Here is a 13,885-nt window from a genome sequence, read left to right on the forward strand (position 1 = left end):
GGACTTAAGATGCTGAAATTTTGTGAAGTCTTTCCATAGAAACAGTTCAGCTGTGTGTGATAGTTGATGCTTGTAATCAACCCCAGGACTTACGAGGATGATGCAACAGGCTGGTGACTCCCAGGCCAGCCTTGCACGATGGCCAGACCCTGTCTCATACAGAAAGAGGGTAATGTGGGGAGGAGGGGTGAGGTTCCAGCAGGAAAATACTGTGTTTAGGATGTCCTAGTTGAAGTGCCTATGTCTTCTGGAATGCTATTGGACCAGGTCTAAGCTTGTTTTAAAGGAATACCAGCATAGATAGAGTTAAAGTGCTGACGGGGAGAGAGCCTTTAAAACGGTACTTGCTTAATTAAGAGCTGGCTGCCAGGATACAGAGTTCCCTTGTTTTAGCTCGGAGGTCTACGCTAGACCAGGTCATTCTTACAGTTCGGATATGCCCTGTAGTATTAAGTCACGTTTATGTCATGTACTGAGTGGTCGTGTACACAGTAAGAATTGAGAATGTTCCATAGAGTGTAGATAGAGCCACATAATAACGTTCCCAATTACTGAAACCTAGGCGCACCGACCTTCTGGTGTTTCATCTGATTAACCTGAGTTGCCCAGTCAACTTCCTTTTCTAATGAGCCAGGAACTAAATACGTTAGATTGCACAGGCCACATCTTTGCTGGCCACGTAAAATCTCCGCTGTGTAATCTTCCTTTATAGTTTTCCTTTTTTCACTCTCCTTCCTTTTTTCCTCCCTCCCTCCCTCCCACCTCCCCCCTTCATTTTTTATACTCTCTTAGAATTGTAAACACGCTGGGTTTGCCTCTACTAGCTTGTGAAGCCCTGGTTTTAGAATCTGTTCATTTCTCATGACCTTCAGAGGTCAGTACCTTCTTAAAGGGCAGGGCTTTGGAACTTTCTAGCCAACTTTGGGGAAGGTCAATGAAGTTTTGTCATATTTTCATGTTATTATTCACTGAGACTGCTTCGCCTCTTTATCAGCTAACCGTCAGGATATTTTTAGAGTTCATCACAGGACCATCTGCACAGCCAGCTCTATTAAACCCTGTCTTAGCTACAGCCAGAGTCAGCCAACTCTGGCTGTAGCCTGAGAACCTCCTGGATCCAGTTAGTCCTTCACAGTGTCAGTGACATGTCTTACCAGCTTCATGTCAATGAATGTTTGATAAACACACCTGAGTCTTCACCCAAATTACTAGTGAAAACTCGAATGAGACAGCAATGAATCGACTCTACCACATACTTAGAAAATAAGGTAATTATAGTGTCTAGACTGAATTGCTTGTATAGAGAGCTGAATTATGGGCTACTGTTATTTCTAATGGCATTCAGATTTTAAAGCAATAAATCAGTGGAATGAGTATGACAAAAAATAACTCTTCTCACTTAAAAGAATATCAATTAAATGACTTAAAATTTTTTTGTTTTTTTTTTAATTTTCAGAAAGGAATTACACCAGCCGCCCCAGTTCACACCAACAGAGAAGATGCAGCTACCCAGACGAATCTGGGATTTATCCATGCATTTGTCGCTGCCATATCAGTCATCATAGTGTCTGAACTCGGTGACAAGACATTTTTCATAGCGGCCATCATGGCGATGCGTTATAACCGGCTGACTGTGCTGGCTGGTGCCATGCTTGCCTTGGCCCTGATGACATGCTTGTCGGGTAAGGGTGCTTTCCCAGGGAACATGATGAGTTGAGGGAAAGCATATGTGTGTCTTGAATCATCCACCAGTTACACTGGAGTCTGCTTATTCCCAGACTTCAGTAAACAGCAAATGGTTTCAGTATATACACTGTTAAAACCCAGATTTACTTCTTCAGTGGAATTTTGTAGCCACGCTACATACTCCTGTCATTGATTCACTGGTGTTTGTAGCCTTAATTTTCATTTATGTTTTAGATTGATGTATTCTGTGTGTACGAGTGTCTTGCCTGCATGTGTCTTGCACCATGCGTGTGCCTGGCAGTGCAGAGTTCAGAAAGAGGTATCAGATGCTTGCGAGCCATCATGTGGGTGTGAGGAACCGAACCTGCACCCGCGAGAGCAACGAGCACCCTAACCACTGAGCCATCTCCAGCCTTTGTTCTTTCTTCATTTTAGTCTAGTCCAATTTTTTTCTTCATCTTCAGTCCAGATAAGCTCATTTGTATTTGCAGTTTCAGAAGTGGGGTTCAGGAGGCCACAGCAAACTGCGTGTTTTCTCCTGAGGCTCACTGGGTGTAGCTCTGAGAAGCAGCCTGCATTTCTTTTTATTAAGCTTTTTCTTGCCCTGCTTATGTGGAGTGAAGCATTCTTTAGGCTTCCTGCTCATGTTACTTTTCAACTTATGGCTTTATGGGCTCTAATTTTAAGATGTTGGACCACAAAAAAGTCCGTTGAACACTCAAATAACTGAGCATTATTTGTTGCTACTTGAGAGCTACCTCAGGCCACCACAGTGTGTTAGAAGATGGTATTTCCCTTTGAGCCCCAGTTGCGTTTGAGACTGACTTCCCGTGGCATCCCATAGGGAATTAAGTTAACTGACCTCTGAATTTTAGCTTGCTCTCTGTAAAGTGTAGATAATAGTTTTTGCCTACCTTATGGTTTCTGTTCTATAGTGATAAGATAATTTATTAGGAGGGCTTTGCCATTTGCCTCTTACCATTATGAAACCAATTTCTTAAATGTAGAACAAGGTCTGTTTCTGATTCTCTGGTGCCTTGATGCTTAAAGCTTGTGATTTTATAAAGTGAGTATTTTAGATATTTAGAATGATTTGAATACTAGTTACAATTTGAAAATTAGTGTGGGTATTAATATTTTATAGTAGCAACAGGTTTTCTCTTCAGAAGTAATGTGTCACAGAAGAGGGGGTTAAAGGTTGTAAGAGCCTGAGGTCAGGGAGGAACAGAGTGGACATGACAGAGCCCTGCATGCATGGACTCACAGCAGCCGGGCTCTGTACAAGGCCAAGCCTGTCAGCGCTGGAGCTGTGTAAACCCGAACTGTGGGCAGCTCATGGCTTCTCGGGGAGGCAGAGTCAGTTTTGTTTAAGAGTGTGGCCCTGGTAGGTCAACCATTCTCCAGTACCCAGGAATATATGGTCTTGATTAGTTCTTTAACTTAAAGAAAGAAGACACGAAGTTTGGTGTGTAGAGAGGGTGGGAGTGGGCCTTGGGGGAGTTAAGGGTGACTGTGATGCTCTTTCTCTAATAGAATGTGCGCGCACGCGCGCGCGCACACACACACACACACACACACACACACACACACACACACACACACACACACCCCTCTGTTGGCATGGTCTAAGAAGTAGCAGTGACTGCAGGAAATGGAGAGCGGAAACTGGAGCCCGCCCGCACTTGGGGCGAGCGTCTGAACGCATCAGCTGTGCAGTGCTGATCCAGCAGTGTCCCTGCTGCATCTCTAGACACTACGCTGTGTGCTGCAGAAGGCCGTTGTCGTCCGTCCGCCCAGCTCTTCGTGCGCTTCATGCTCTCCCTCTGCTCTGCTGGCTGTCGTCCTCCGAAGCCTCTCTCACCCCACTGCCATCTGCGGGGCTGCCTGGTGCCTCTGATCTCCCTGGCGGGACCTAAACATCGTTTTGCACTTCATCTGATGCTACCTAAAATACATTCGTTTTTTTAAACTTAAATTTGAGGAGTTGCAGAGACCTCATTTCCCGTATATTGTATACAGCACACTAGTAACGGTATTGTAAAGCATGCCCAGTGCAGGGCTGGAGAGCTGGCTCAGCGGGCGAGTGCACAGTGGGCTGTGTGCCATGAGGACCGAAGTTTAACTCCTAGCACCCACATAAAGCCAGGTACGTCTGCCCGCCTGTGCCTGTAACCCCAGCTTTATGGAGTGGAGACAGTGGTACTCACTGGACAACGGAAACTGTTGAGTGCCAGGTCGGTGAGAGACCCCCTATGTCTTCCTGTGGCCTCCACGTGCTAACACCTTCATACTCCTATATATACACACCAAAAACTTCAAACAAAGATTAAAAATATAAAAACAGTAAAATAATAAAATCTGAGGCTGGAGAGATAGTTGAGCAGTTGAGAGCTCTTGCTGCCCTTGCGGAGACCCAGGTTTGGCTCCCAGCACCTCCAGCACCTCCTCATAACAAGTTCAGGGCATCCATCAGGTGCTCCCTTCTGACCACATCAGGTGTCAGGCATGCAAACAGGCCGAACGTTCACTCATCAAATAGATAAATAGATAGATAGATAGATAGATAGATAGATAGATAGATAGATAGATAGATAACTACAAAGATCTGCCCAGTGGGATCTTAAATCCTATCGGTTTCCTGTGTGCTGTCACAGTTGTCCCTTTGAGGACATATGTGAGCAGCTGGAAGTCTGTGGGACTTGTGTTTTCCTGTATTGTTTTCCTCAGTGAGCTCTACTATAATAACTGTTTGAAAGCCTTATATGGATCATACTTGTTTATCTTCCTGTAAGAAAAGGACCCATATGATGCTGGATTTTAAAGGTTTTTGAAGGTTCCTTTTGTTATTAAGTCTTTAAACATTTAATTTTTTTTTTTTTTTCCTCGAGACAGGGTTTCTCTGTGTAGCTTTGCGCCTTTCCTGGGACTCACTTGGTAGCCCAGGCTGGCCTCGAACTCACAGAGATCCGCCTGGCTCTGCCTCCCGAGTGCTGGGGTTAAAGGCGTGCGCCACCACCGCCCGGCTTAATTTTATGGATTTTATGGATTATTAGTATATAGTTAAAGTAACTATATCACAAACTTAATCATATTTAAACAATGAGAACTTGGTCCCATTAGTTTGTGGATGAATATCTATTGTTAGAGTCAAGTAAGATAAAACTGAATTCTTAAAAAGTTTTTTGATAGCAGAGAAATTGTATTCACATAAATAAATCTTAAAGAATTTTTGTTAGAGCCATGCTACTACTCAGTAGTTAAGAACTCCTGAGTGTTACAAATCATATGATGAAAAATTACTTTGAATGATTTATCAAGTGATAGCTAGCTCAGGAAGGTTTTTATGTTACATTTGTTAACCATCAGGTACACCAAGAAAAGTTTTTCTGAATTGTATCACAGTACTGTTTTTATACATGGTAGTCTTGTGTACAGAAGTATAAGTACCTTAACTCTTATATTTAGCAGTGGTGTAGGAAACTGAAATATGAACTTGATAAATTGTTGCCACTGAAGTGTTTGAGTGCCAGGAATGGTTTCTTTGCTTGTTTGTTTGTTTACGTTTTGGCCGTTTAAGACAGGGTTTCTTAGCTGTCCTCGAACACAGAGATGAGCCGGCCTCTGTCCCCTCTACCCCTCCCTCCAGTGCTGGGATCAAAGATGTTCACCACCATCGTCCTGCTTAGAAAGGTTTTAAAAGAGAAACCAAAGGAAAAGCGAAGGAGGGAGGAAAGCCAGGCGTGACAAACACCATTGGGGGCTGCTCCCGTTGAGATGCCAGCGAAGAGGGGGGCTGCCACAGTGCTCCCTCCCCGAGCCCTCACGTGTGCCGGACCAGCTCTCTGCAGCCACGTGTGCATAGTGTTACATGGAAGGAACGCTCCAGGGAAACACAGTTCACAAGTTTGTACCACACTGACCCTAGTGTGGTGAAATCCCTCTCATCCCTCCCTGGACCCATGATCCTTGTCCAGCGGGGACCCACAGTCTATGCTCTCCCCTTATGCAGTAGTCGCCCTGAGCTTCAGACCTTCCGGTGTGGTAACACAGCTTTTCTTAAACTGCTGTTACACTTGACTGCTGGCCCCAGAGGACAAGGTGGTGACGCAGAGGAGACCTGAGGGCAGGAGCCAAAAGCACAGATTATGTTGTGGGACGGTGCTTCTGAGGTCTGGGCCTCCAGAAGACAGTGTAATGGGGTTTCTTAGACGTGTCTGGGTCTTCGGGAACTCACAGGAATTGAGAATGTTGTAGCTGAAGAGAAAAGAAGAATTAATTTAAGTTTGGGAGATTTCAAAAGGTTTTCCACGTTTTATTTCAACACTTACTATTTTTTTTACAGAAGTAGTTTTTCTTTTTCTATCTTGTATGTGTGTGCTTGTGTAAGTGTGGGTATCTACATAGTGCATGTGTGGAGGTAAGGGGACAATCTAGGGTGGTGTTGGTCCTCACCTTCTGTCTTGACAGGGTCTCATGTTCACAGCTGTGTATGTATGAGCTTCTGGAGATTCTCCTGCTTCTGACTCGCATTCCTCCTTGCCCCATGTGAGCATTAAGATCCAGATGTGTGCTGCTGTGTCCAGTTTTATGTGAGCACTAAGATCCAGATGTGTGCTGCTGTGTCCAGTTTTATATGAGCACTAAGATCCAGATGTGTGCTGCTGTGTCCAGTTGTCTGTGGTTTCCCCGGACTCAGACTCAGGTCCTCATGCGTGCGCAGTAAATGCTTCACCCAGGGAGCCACCTCCCGAGATTGTTACTGAAGTGATTTTAAATTTGTAAAGCTGCACAAGTAAGAGGGGATAGTGAATACTGATGTGCTTTTCTTGCTCAGATGCACCTACTGTTAATATCTTACCCTATTGCTTTAGCATTTGTGTCCAATCTGTGTAAATAATCTGAGTATGTTTGGATAATTTCTGTATCTGTAGGCAAATAATGTGTATTTATTTACACACACTACACACACAAGAGTACTTTTTTTAAACTTTTCTTGATTCTTTGTGGATTTCACATCATGCATTCCGATCCCACTTACTTCCCTGTTCCCTCTGCCTTTGCAACCTCTTCCCAAAAACCAAATTTAAAAGGAAAACCCAAAACCAAACAAAACAAAGAAACAAAACACAAACAGAAGAATCTTGTGAAGCTGTAGTGCGGCCCGTTGAGTCCCACAAGTTCACCCTTTAGTCCATTCATCTTTACTTGCAAATGTTCTTTGCCATGAGTCATTGCTCAAGGCCTCTGGCTTCTGTTACATCACCGATCAATACTGGGTTCTCACTGGGGCTCCTTGTGGATCCTGTGGTCCTGTGTCATGGAGGTCCTGCAGTTTTGGATCTGTAGGTTTGTCCCCTTCACATGCTCCAACAGTTCATAGATGAGTTGGATGTTGGGGTGGGCCAACTCAGCCCTGGGCCTGGGCGATAGCTGGGTTGGTCAGCCTGGTCCCAGACGATCTCTCCAGCACCGCCTCAGCTCATCACCCAGTGCAGCGTGCAGCAAGGAGCAGGGCCAGTTCTCCCACTCTGGGACCCTCAGATCCAGGTCCTTCTCACCCACACTGCCAGGGCCAGCTCTACTGTTTTGCCCAGGTGAGGTGCAGGGCCCTCTCTCCCCACTGCTGTCGGGGGCCTAGGGGTGGGGGGCAGCTCTCCCACTCTAGTGCCCCTAGGGCTGGCTCCAACCACTGGTGTCCCCAACACCAGGGTCAGCTGCCTGTCATATGGGGTGCAGAGCCCACTCTTGGGTGCACACTACTTTAATCTACCATACTTCTTTCCTTCTTTACTTACTTTTGTCCTTTGTGACACCTGTTTGCACCTGTACAATGTCTAGGCAAGATCAGGTGTTTGATTTAGCTGCTGTTTTTAATTTGAAATACTACCTAGACTTTTATTATGTTTTATGTTATCAACAGGTTTTAGAGAATAATGTCATGCCCTCTCCTGTACCCCACGGTTTTTCCTTGTGTGGGATGTTTCCACATGGTTAAACTCAAGTTACATCTTGGCCAGAAGCTGCACTGGTGTCGTGTCCTCAGAAGAGTATCTTATGGGAGCACGAGGCATCCATTCTTTTCCTCATTGACATTGTAGTTTGGCTTGCCCAGTTGAGGATTTTCTTCCCTAGTCTTCTCTTGCAGCTAATATCCAACCTATGAGACACACTGTAACACAATGAGTACCTGTTCTTTACCAGCATTTCCCCAGAGATCTAGTGTAATTCTTGTGTATTTTCTCTCGATGCTTTCCTCTTCCTATCTTGGCTTCTGCTCTACATGAGTGAAATCTAGCCTTGCACACTCCTTTCTCACTCCTACGCACATACGCTTTCTCCAGGGATTGTCTGTGTGGCAGGTTCTTGCTCTTCCTTACCTTCTAGTCATAAGATACCACAGGTACATCCTGTGCTTGCTCAGACCCATCTCAGAAGTCCCCAAGAATGCTCTTTGTTACTGAAATGTCTATTTCTTGGCCCTTTCAGTAGACAAGAGATAGAAAATATATGCCATATTGGTATGTCTACAGATACCTAATAAAGAATTTTTAGTATTTCATAAGATATGCTAAATTTACATAGTTAAAAAGGAACAGTGTGAATTGTGCTGTAAGAGAATTGTCATGATTCTTGATCTTTGAAAGATCTATGACAAAGAAACTTATAGAATGGAATGTGGTTTCCAGTTTATAAAGTCTTGAAATTCTTAGAGGACATCACAGTCAACCTGGCTCAAGTATTGTGCCTACACAGATGTCAGTGGGAAGGCGGCCCTAGGTGAACATGACTGGGGAAGAGGGCCATGTCTGAAAGGGCCAGTGGCAGATGTGGGCGCCCTGGTAATAAGGCCATGCTTGTCTTGGAAAGCCGGTGAGCTCTGCCATTCTAAAGGTTCAGTTCTGGAAAGCAAGAAGCATTGCAGGGTATTGCAGGTCATTACATATTTGATGTGTCTAATGTGAACCATTTTTCCTTCAACAAAGTAAATTACAATTTCTTGAGTTACTGTTTCTTTGGCACGTTGTGGAAAACACCTGTTAACACTCTTGGCATTTCCTTACAGTTTTGTTTGGCTATGCCACAACAGTCATCCCCAGGGTGTATACCTACTATGTTTCAACTGCACTCTTTGCCATTTTTGGCATCAGAATGCTTCGGGAAGGTTTGAAGATGAGCCCAGATGAGGGTCAGGAGGAGCTGGAAGAAGTTCAAGCAGAGTTGAAGAAGAAGGACGAAGAAGTGAGTTGTCACTGGTACATGCCATGAGTTAGCCTGATTAGTTTCTGCTCTTACAGCTTGGCTCTGATAGGCTTTGGGGTTACTGTGCTTGTGGCAGGGAGGGAACTGTTTACCAAATAGTCAGCCTCTTTGGCTGGTGGAGTGTCTGAATCCTGGAACTGTTAGTTCTACCTCTTTCTTAAGCGTCTGCATACTGTTTGGTCTTGTTGCAGGGGGAAAGCTGATACTATATGAGGCCGGTGGCTGCAGGCAGTCAGTCGAAGGATGCAGAAGTGTATTTTCTTTGATGAATATGACACACAATTTAAATGCATTAAAGGGACTGAGTGACTCTGTGATATTTTGATATACGTATTGGGGTTAATGGTAATTTTTACTTGTTTCAGTTCCAACGAACCAAACTCTTAAATGGACCAGATGTTGAAACTGGTACAAGCACAACAATACCTCAGAAAAAGTGGTTGCATTTTATTTCACCCATTTTTGTTCAAGCGCTCACGTTAACATTCTTGGCGGAATGGGGCGATCGCTCTCAGCTCACTACTATTGTTCTGGCAGCTAGAGAGGTGAGTGGTGTTTGTTTCTGTATCAAGACTGCAGTTCCCATTGCTCCACACCAGTGGGGGAGCGGACCACAGGGTGACTACCTATGCTGAAAGTTTGACACTTCTGCTCACTTTATGACCTGGATTAGCCTCTGGGTTTTTCTCCATGTCTGTAGTTCCTGGGCCCAAATTTAATTTGTCTTTTCTTTTTATCTTGCTGGGTCCTTTTCCCATGTTTTGCCAAAATAAAGCTGTGGCTGGTGTCTTTGTTGCTTGGCTTTCTTCTCATGACTTCTCTGTATGCTTACTGAGGATATAAACTAGTATATCACTTTGCTGGTAACCCCAGCAGTGGGGAGTCCTGGCAGTGATGATCTTGAATTCAGTGTCAGCCTGGGCTACATACTGAGACCATCCTAAAACCAAACAAAAAACTTAATAGTAAAAATCGGTGTAACAGAGGGGAACTTGTTCACTTATTCATAAATTTCTGAGCAGCTCTGATTACTCATTTTGCAACATCACTTTAATGACTCAGAGAAATTTTCTGAAGCACCTTTGCCTGTGAGTTCTCACTGACCCAAGGAGGGTTCCTTCTAAAAGAGAGAAGAAACTAATAGTATCTAAGCACATCAGAATGCTTACAGTGCTCATCTTGGGATGCCCAGGGCCTGTTCTGTAGAGCATTCCTGTTCCACCTCAGCGCTAGAATGTGTAAGTCAGAAGATGCCTCCCAACCCTTACTGAACAGTTAAGAACCCAAGGCTCAGAGAGGGGGGGTGACTCGAGGTGGCACCAGAAGTGAGCCTGTCTTCTGTCTTGCCCTTGGGTACATATATTCAAAAGATACCTACTGGTTTGCTACTGGGGAATGGGGAGGGTGTTTAATGTCATCTCCTGTGAGGTGTCAGTTTCTGTTCACAGATGCTGATGTCCTGAGGAGCTGCATGTTCTTGATGGTAACTTTATCAGTTACACTGTTTGACACTGAAACATTTTTAAATCCTTGGAAATGTCTGTCATAAAAGATCAAGTTCCTAGGGTGGTGGTGGCGGCACTCACCTTTAATCCCAGCAGAGGCAGAGGCAGAGGCAGGTGGATCTCGGTGAGTTCAAGGCCAGCCTGGTCTACAAAGAGAATTCCAGGACAGCCTGAGCTGTAACACAACCCTGTCTCAAAACAAAACAAAACAAACAAAAGTTCCTTAACATAGTCCTCTAGCTTAAAATAGAAAGCATTTTCAGGCCAGGACTGAGATCACAGGGAAGGAAGCCTGATGCTTTATTTGGAGATGGAAAAAACAAAAAAGGAACTCTATTTGATTCTCCTAAAACAAACTTTAAAAATGCCCCTTAATGGCTGTATCCTGTCTTCATTTCTCTTCAAATGCCAGAGTTGGCCTTGTGAATGAGCTGGTGGGGGAGGTTCTGTCAGTGTCAGCCGGCACCACAGGTACCCACTTCGTGGATTTCTGTCTGGAGATGGCATACAGCAGTGCATAGGGGTGTCTAGCAGTCCCCACTCGAGCACTCGCGTGTTAAAACTACTCTCCTCCTTTGTATAAAACATGCTGTTTTGCTTTTGAAGGGTCCACTAATACAGGTTAACAGCATTTTTTTCAGTCTTTGTTAAAGTAACTTTATTTAACCCACTGATTTAAAAAGATTTAATTTCAGATGGAATGTAGTCATCTTCTGGGGTGGCAGTTTGGTGGTAGTACCTTCTCCTGCACATGCTCAGGCCACTTCTGATTGCTGACTGTATATACGCTGCCTTTTCACTCACAGCAGCTGGCTGCTGACCTGTTGCTCAGCTCTCTTCATCCCCACCAAGCACAGTGCAGTCTTGGACCCCAGGTCGCACCCTCCCTTACAGTGCAAATCTTTGCCTTTCTCCCAGCTCAGTTTTCGGAGTATTTTCTGCATTGTTCCCTCCACTCTGTCTTTAGGGGGGAAATGCAGCCCCGTTCCTTGGTCCTTCTGTCCCTTCTCCTCCTCCTACCTTCCCATAGTTCAAAGAGCACGATTATGGTTGGTTAAGAGGACAGCTCTACCACCCAGCTGCTGACCTCACAGGGTGGGATGGATGGTTAATCCGTTATCAACTTGAGATCTTAGAGTCAGCTGAGATGGGAATTATGTTGACTAGACTAGGGTAGAAGATCCCACTTATGGGTGGAGGCACCATTCCCTGGCCTAGGACCCTGGACAGTAGTATAAGGAGGAAGTGAGCTGCACTGTACAAGCATTCATCACCACTGCTTCCTGATTGTGGATGCTAGTGACCAGCTGCCTCACGTTCCTGCTTTCATGGCCTCCACCACGATGAACTGTTCTCTTGAGCTGTGACCCCAAGTAAACCCACTCCCCTTAGGTTGCCTTTCTGTTCATCACAGACATGACAGACGTTCACCAGTGCTGAGACTAGTTGAGACCAACTACCGGGCAGTCTTCATCCTGTTGATTATGTCATGGTCGACTTGTCCATGCTTTTTTCCTATGAGTTTTTAGACATGCTGCCTCAGATGGTGTTATTTACTATCAAATTTGGCCTTTATTGAAAGGCAATTCTCATTCTGTACTTCAGGTTGGGCTGGAACTTGCTTTAGCTAAGCAAAGCTGGCTTTGAATCTCAGACAATCCTCTTACCTAAGCCTCCTGAATGTTGAGATTACAAGTGTGCTCTGTGCCTAGCTTTCAACCGAATATACTCCACTTTTAATTTGCCAGCACCCTTAATTCATTCCTCTGCTCCTTTTAAAACATACTTTATTTATGTGAATCTGTGTATGCCACATGTATGTGGGTGCTAGAAGCCAGAAGAGGGTATTGAATTCCCTGGAAATGGAGTTACAGGCAGTGCTGAGCCCCGTGACATGGTGTTGGAATTCTGGTCCTCAAGAAGAGAACAAGTATTCCTAACCACTGAGTGAGCCTCCGGCCTTTTCCACCGCATCAGTAATACCATGGCTATTTGGGTCTTTGGCTGTCATACCTGATTGCTTTCATAGCATCCCATGTGCCTTCCCATTCATCTGCTTTTCTTCTTCGTCTACCAGTCCAGTCAGCACTATTTCATACCAGGGTTGTGATGTCTCCTTGGTCCTACTCCCTTCTAGTTCCTTGTCTTCATTGAAAGCAGAAATCCACTTGTGTTAAAACTAGCCATTGTCTCAAGACAAGGCTGACTTAAGACTTCATAGGGATCCCTTGTAGCTAGGGATTGAACCTTGACCTCTGAAACAGGAGTCAAGTGCCAACCTATAGCCCTATACTCCATCCCTGCTCCCACCCTTCCTGACATACTCCTCTCTGGGGCCTCCTTGACTCTCCTCCTCCACAAGAGATACATGGTGTTCTTACCTACTCTTCTGGTCTGTCTGTTCTGGAAAGCTTTCACTGCTCCACCAATTTGATACCTTCCAGTTCATTCTGGTAGTATTTATTCCCTACCTCAAGCTAAAAGCACAAGGGTTATGGAGCAGGATTTTGGCTCCCAGGAAGTACAGCAATACTGTACCATACAGAATTTCTATATTCACATCTAGCCTTGTACTGTCCATATGTGTTATATGTTATTTTGTGTTCTGACAAAGCTTGCCTGGAGATCAGAGGGTGGAGCTAGTCACTAGTTAACCATAGAGACCAGGCAAGTGGTCTCCCAGCACTTGGGAGGAGGAAGCAAGAAGATCAGGAGTTCAAGGCCACCCTAGGCTACATAGGATTGAACCAGTCTAAAAGAGAAATAGCTGTGCTGTGGTGGCTCACACCTTTGATCCCAGCATTTAGGATCTCAGGCCTTTAATCCCAGCACTAGGGAGGTGGAGACAGGAATATAAGGCGGGTAGAGACAGGATCTCGGCACCCATTCAGTCTGAGGATTCGTAGAGGTAAGAAGTCTCTGGTGGCTGCTGCTCTGCTTCTCTGAAAGGCAAGCTTTATTTGTCAAAACACAAAATATCATACAACACACATTCCTTGAAGCAGCTGTTTCCTGTTTCATAAAGTTACTGAGTTATCTGGGTTTTTACAAGAGTTTATGATAAGTGGTTCATGACCCATTTTCAGTTCTACTTCATACTGATGTTTCTCAAACAGCATCTCCAACTTAACAAATTAACGCTAGCTGCGTCTGCTTCCAGGATCCCTATGGTGTAGCAGTGGGTGGAACAGTGGGACACTGCTTATGCACTGGATTGGCAGTAATTGGAGGAAGGATGATAGCACAGAAAATATCTGTTAGAACAGGTAAGGTCTCATTTTTTCATTAAAATGCAAACATATTCTAGTGCTTGAAGATCACAGATAATAGAAACGGTGTGCTAGCTTTGATCATCTCTTGCAGAGATGGCCTGGTCTTTGTGCTCATCACCCAGGCCTGTGTATTCATCCCTGTTACTGCAAACTGACTTCTTT

General features: G+C 44.8%; 1 protein-coding gene across 1 annotated transcript in view; it reads left to right on the plus strand.

Annotated features, from left to right (window-relative positions):
• The window catches only part of Tmem165 (transmembrane protein 165), a 29,317-nt gene that overhangs the window by 14,195 nt on the left and 1,237 nt on the right, over window positions 1-13,885 (plus strand). The window contains exons 2-5 of the mRNA XM_052735202.1: window positions 1,457-1,682; window positions 8,750-8,925; window positions 9,312-9,491; window positions 13,612-13,717. Of these exons, the coding sequence (XP_052591162.1) occupies window positions 1,457-1,682; window positions 8,750-8,925; window positions 9,312-9,491; window positions 13,612-13,717 (688 nt within the window). The remainder of the gene's footprint in view (window positions 1-1,456; window positions 1,683-8,749; window positions 8,926-9,311; window positions 9,492-13,611; window positions 13,718-13,885) is intronic.

The sequence above is a fragment of the Peromyscus californicus genome, unplaced genomic scaffold, assembly GCF_007827085.1.
Source record: "Peromyscus californicus insignis strain IS unplaced genomic scaffold, ASM782708v3 Scaffold_13__1_contigs__length_99412109, whole genome shotgun sequence".
In the NCBI taxonomy this organism is placed as follows: Eukaryota; Metazoa; Chordata; class Mammalia; order Rodentia; family Cricetidae; genus Peromyscus; species Peromyscus californicus.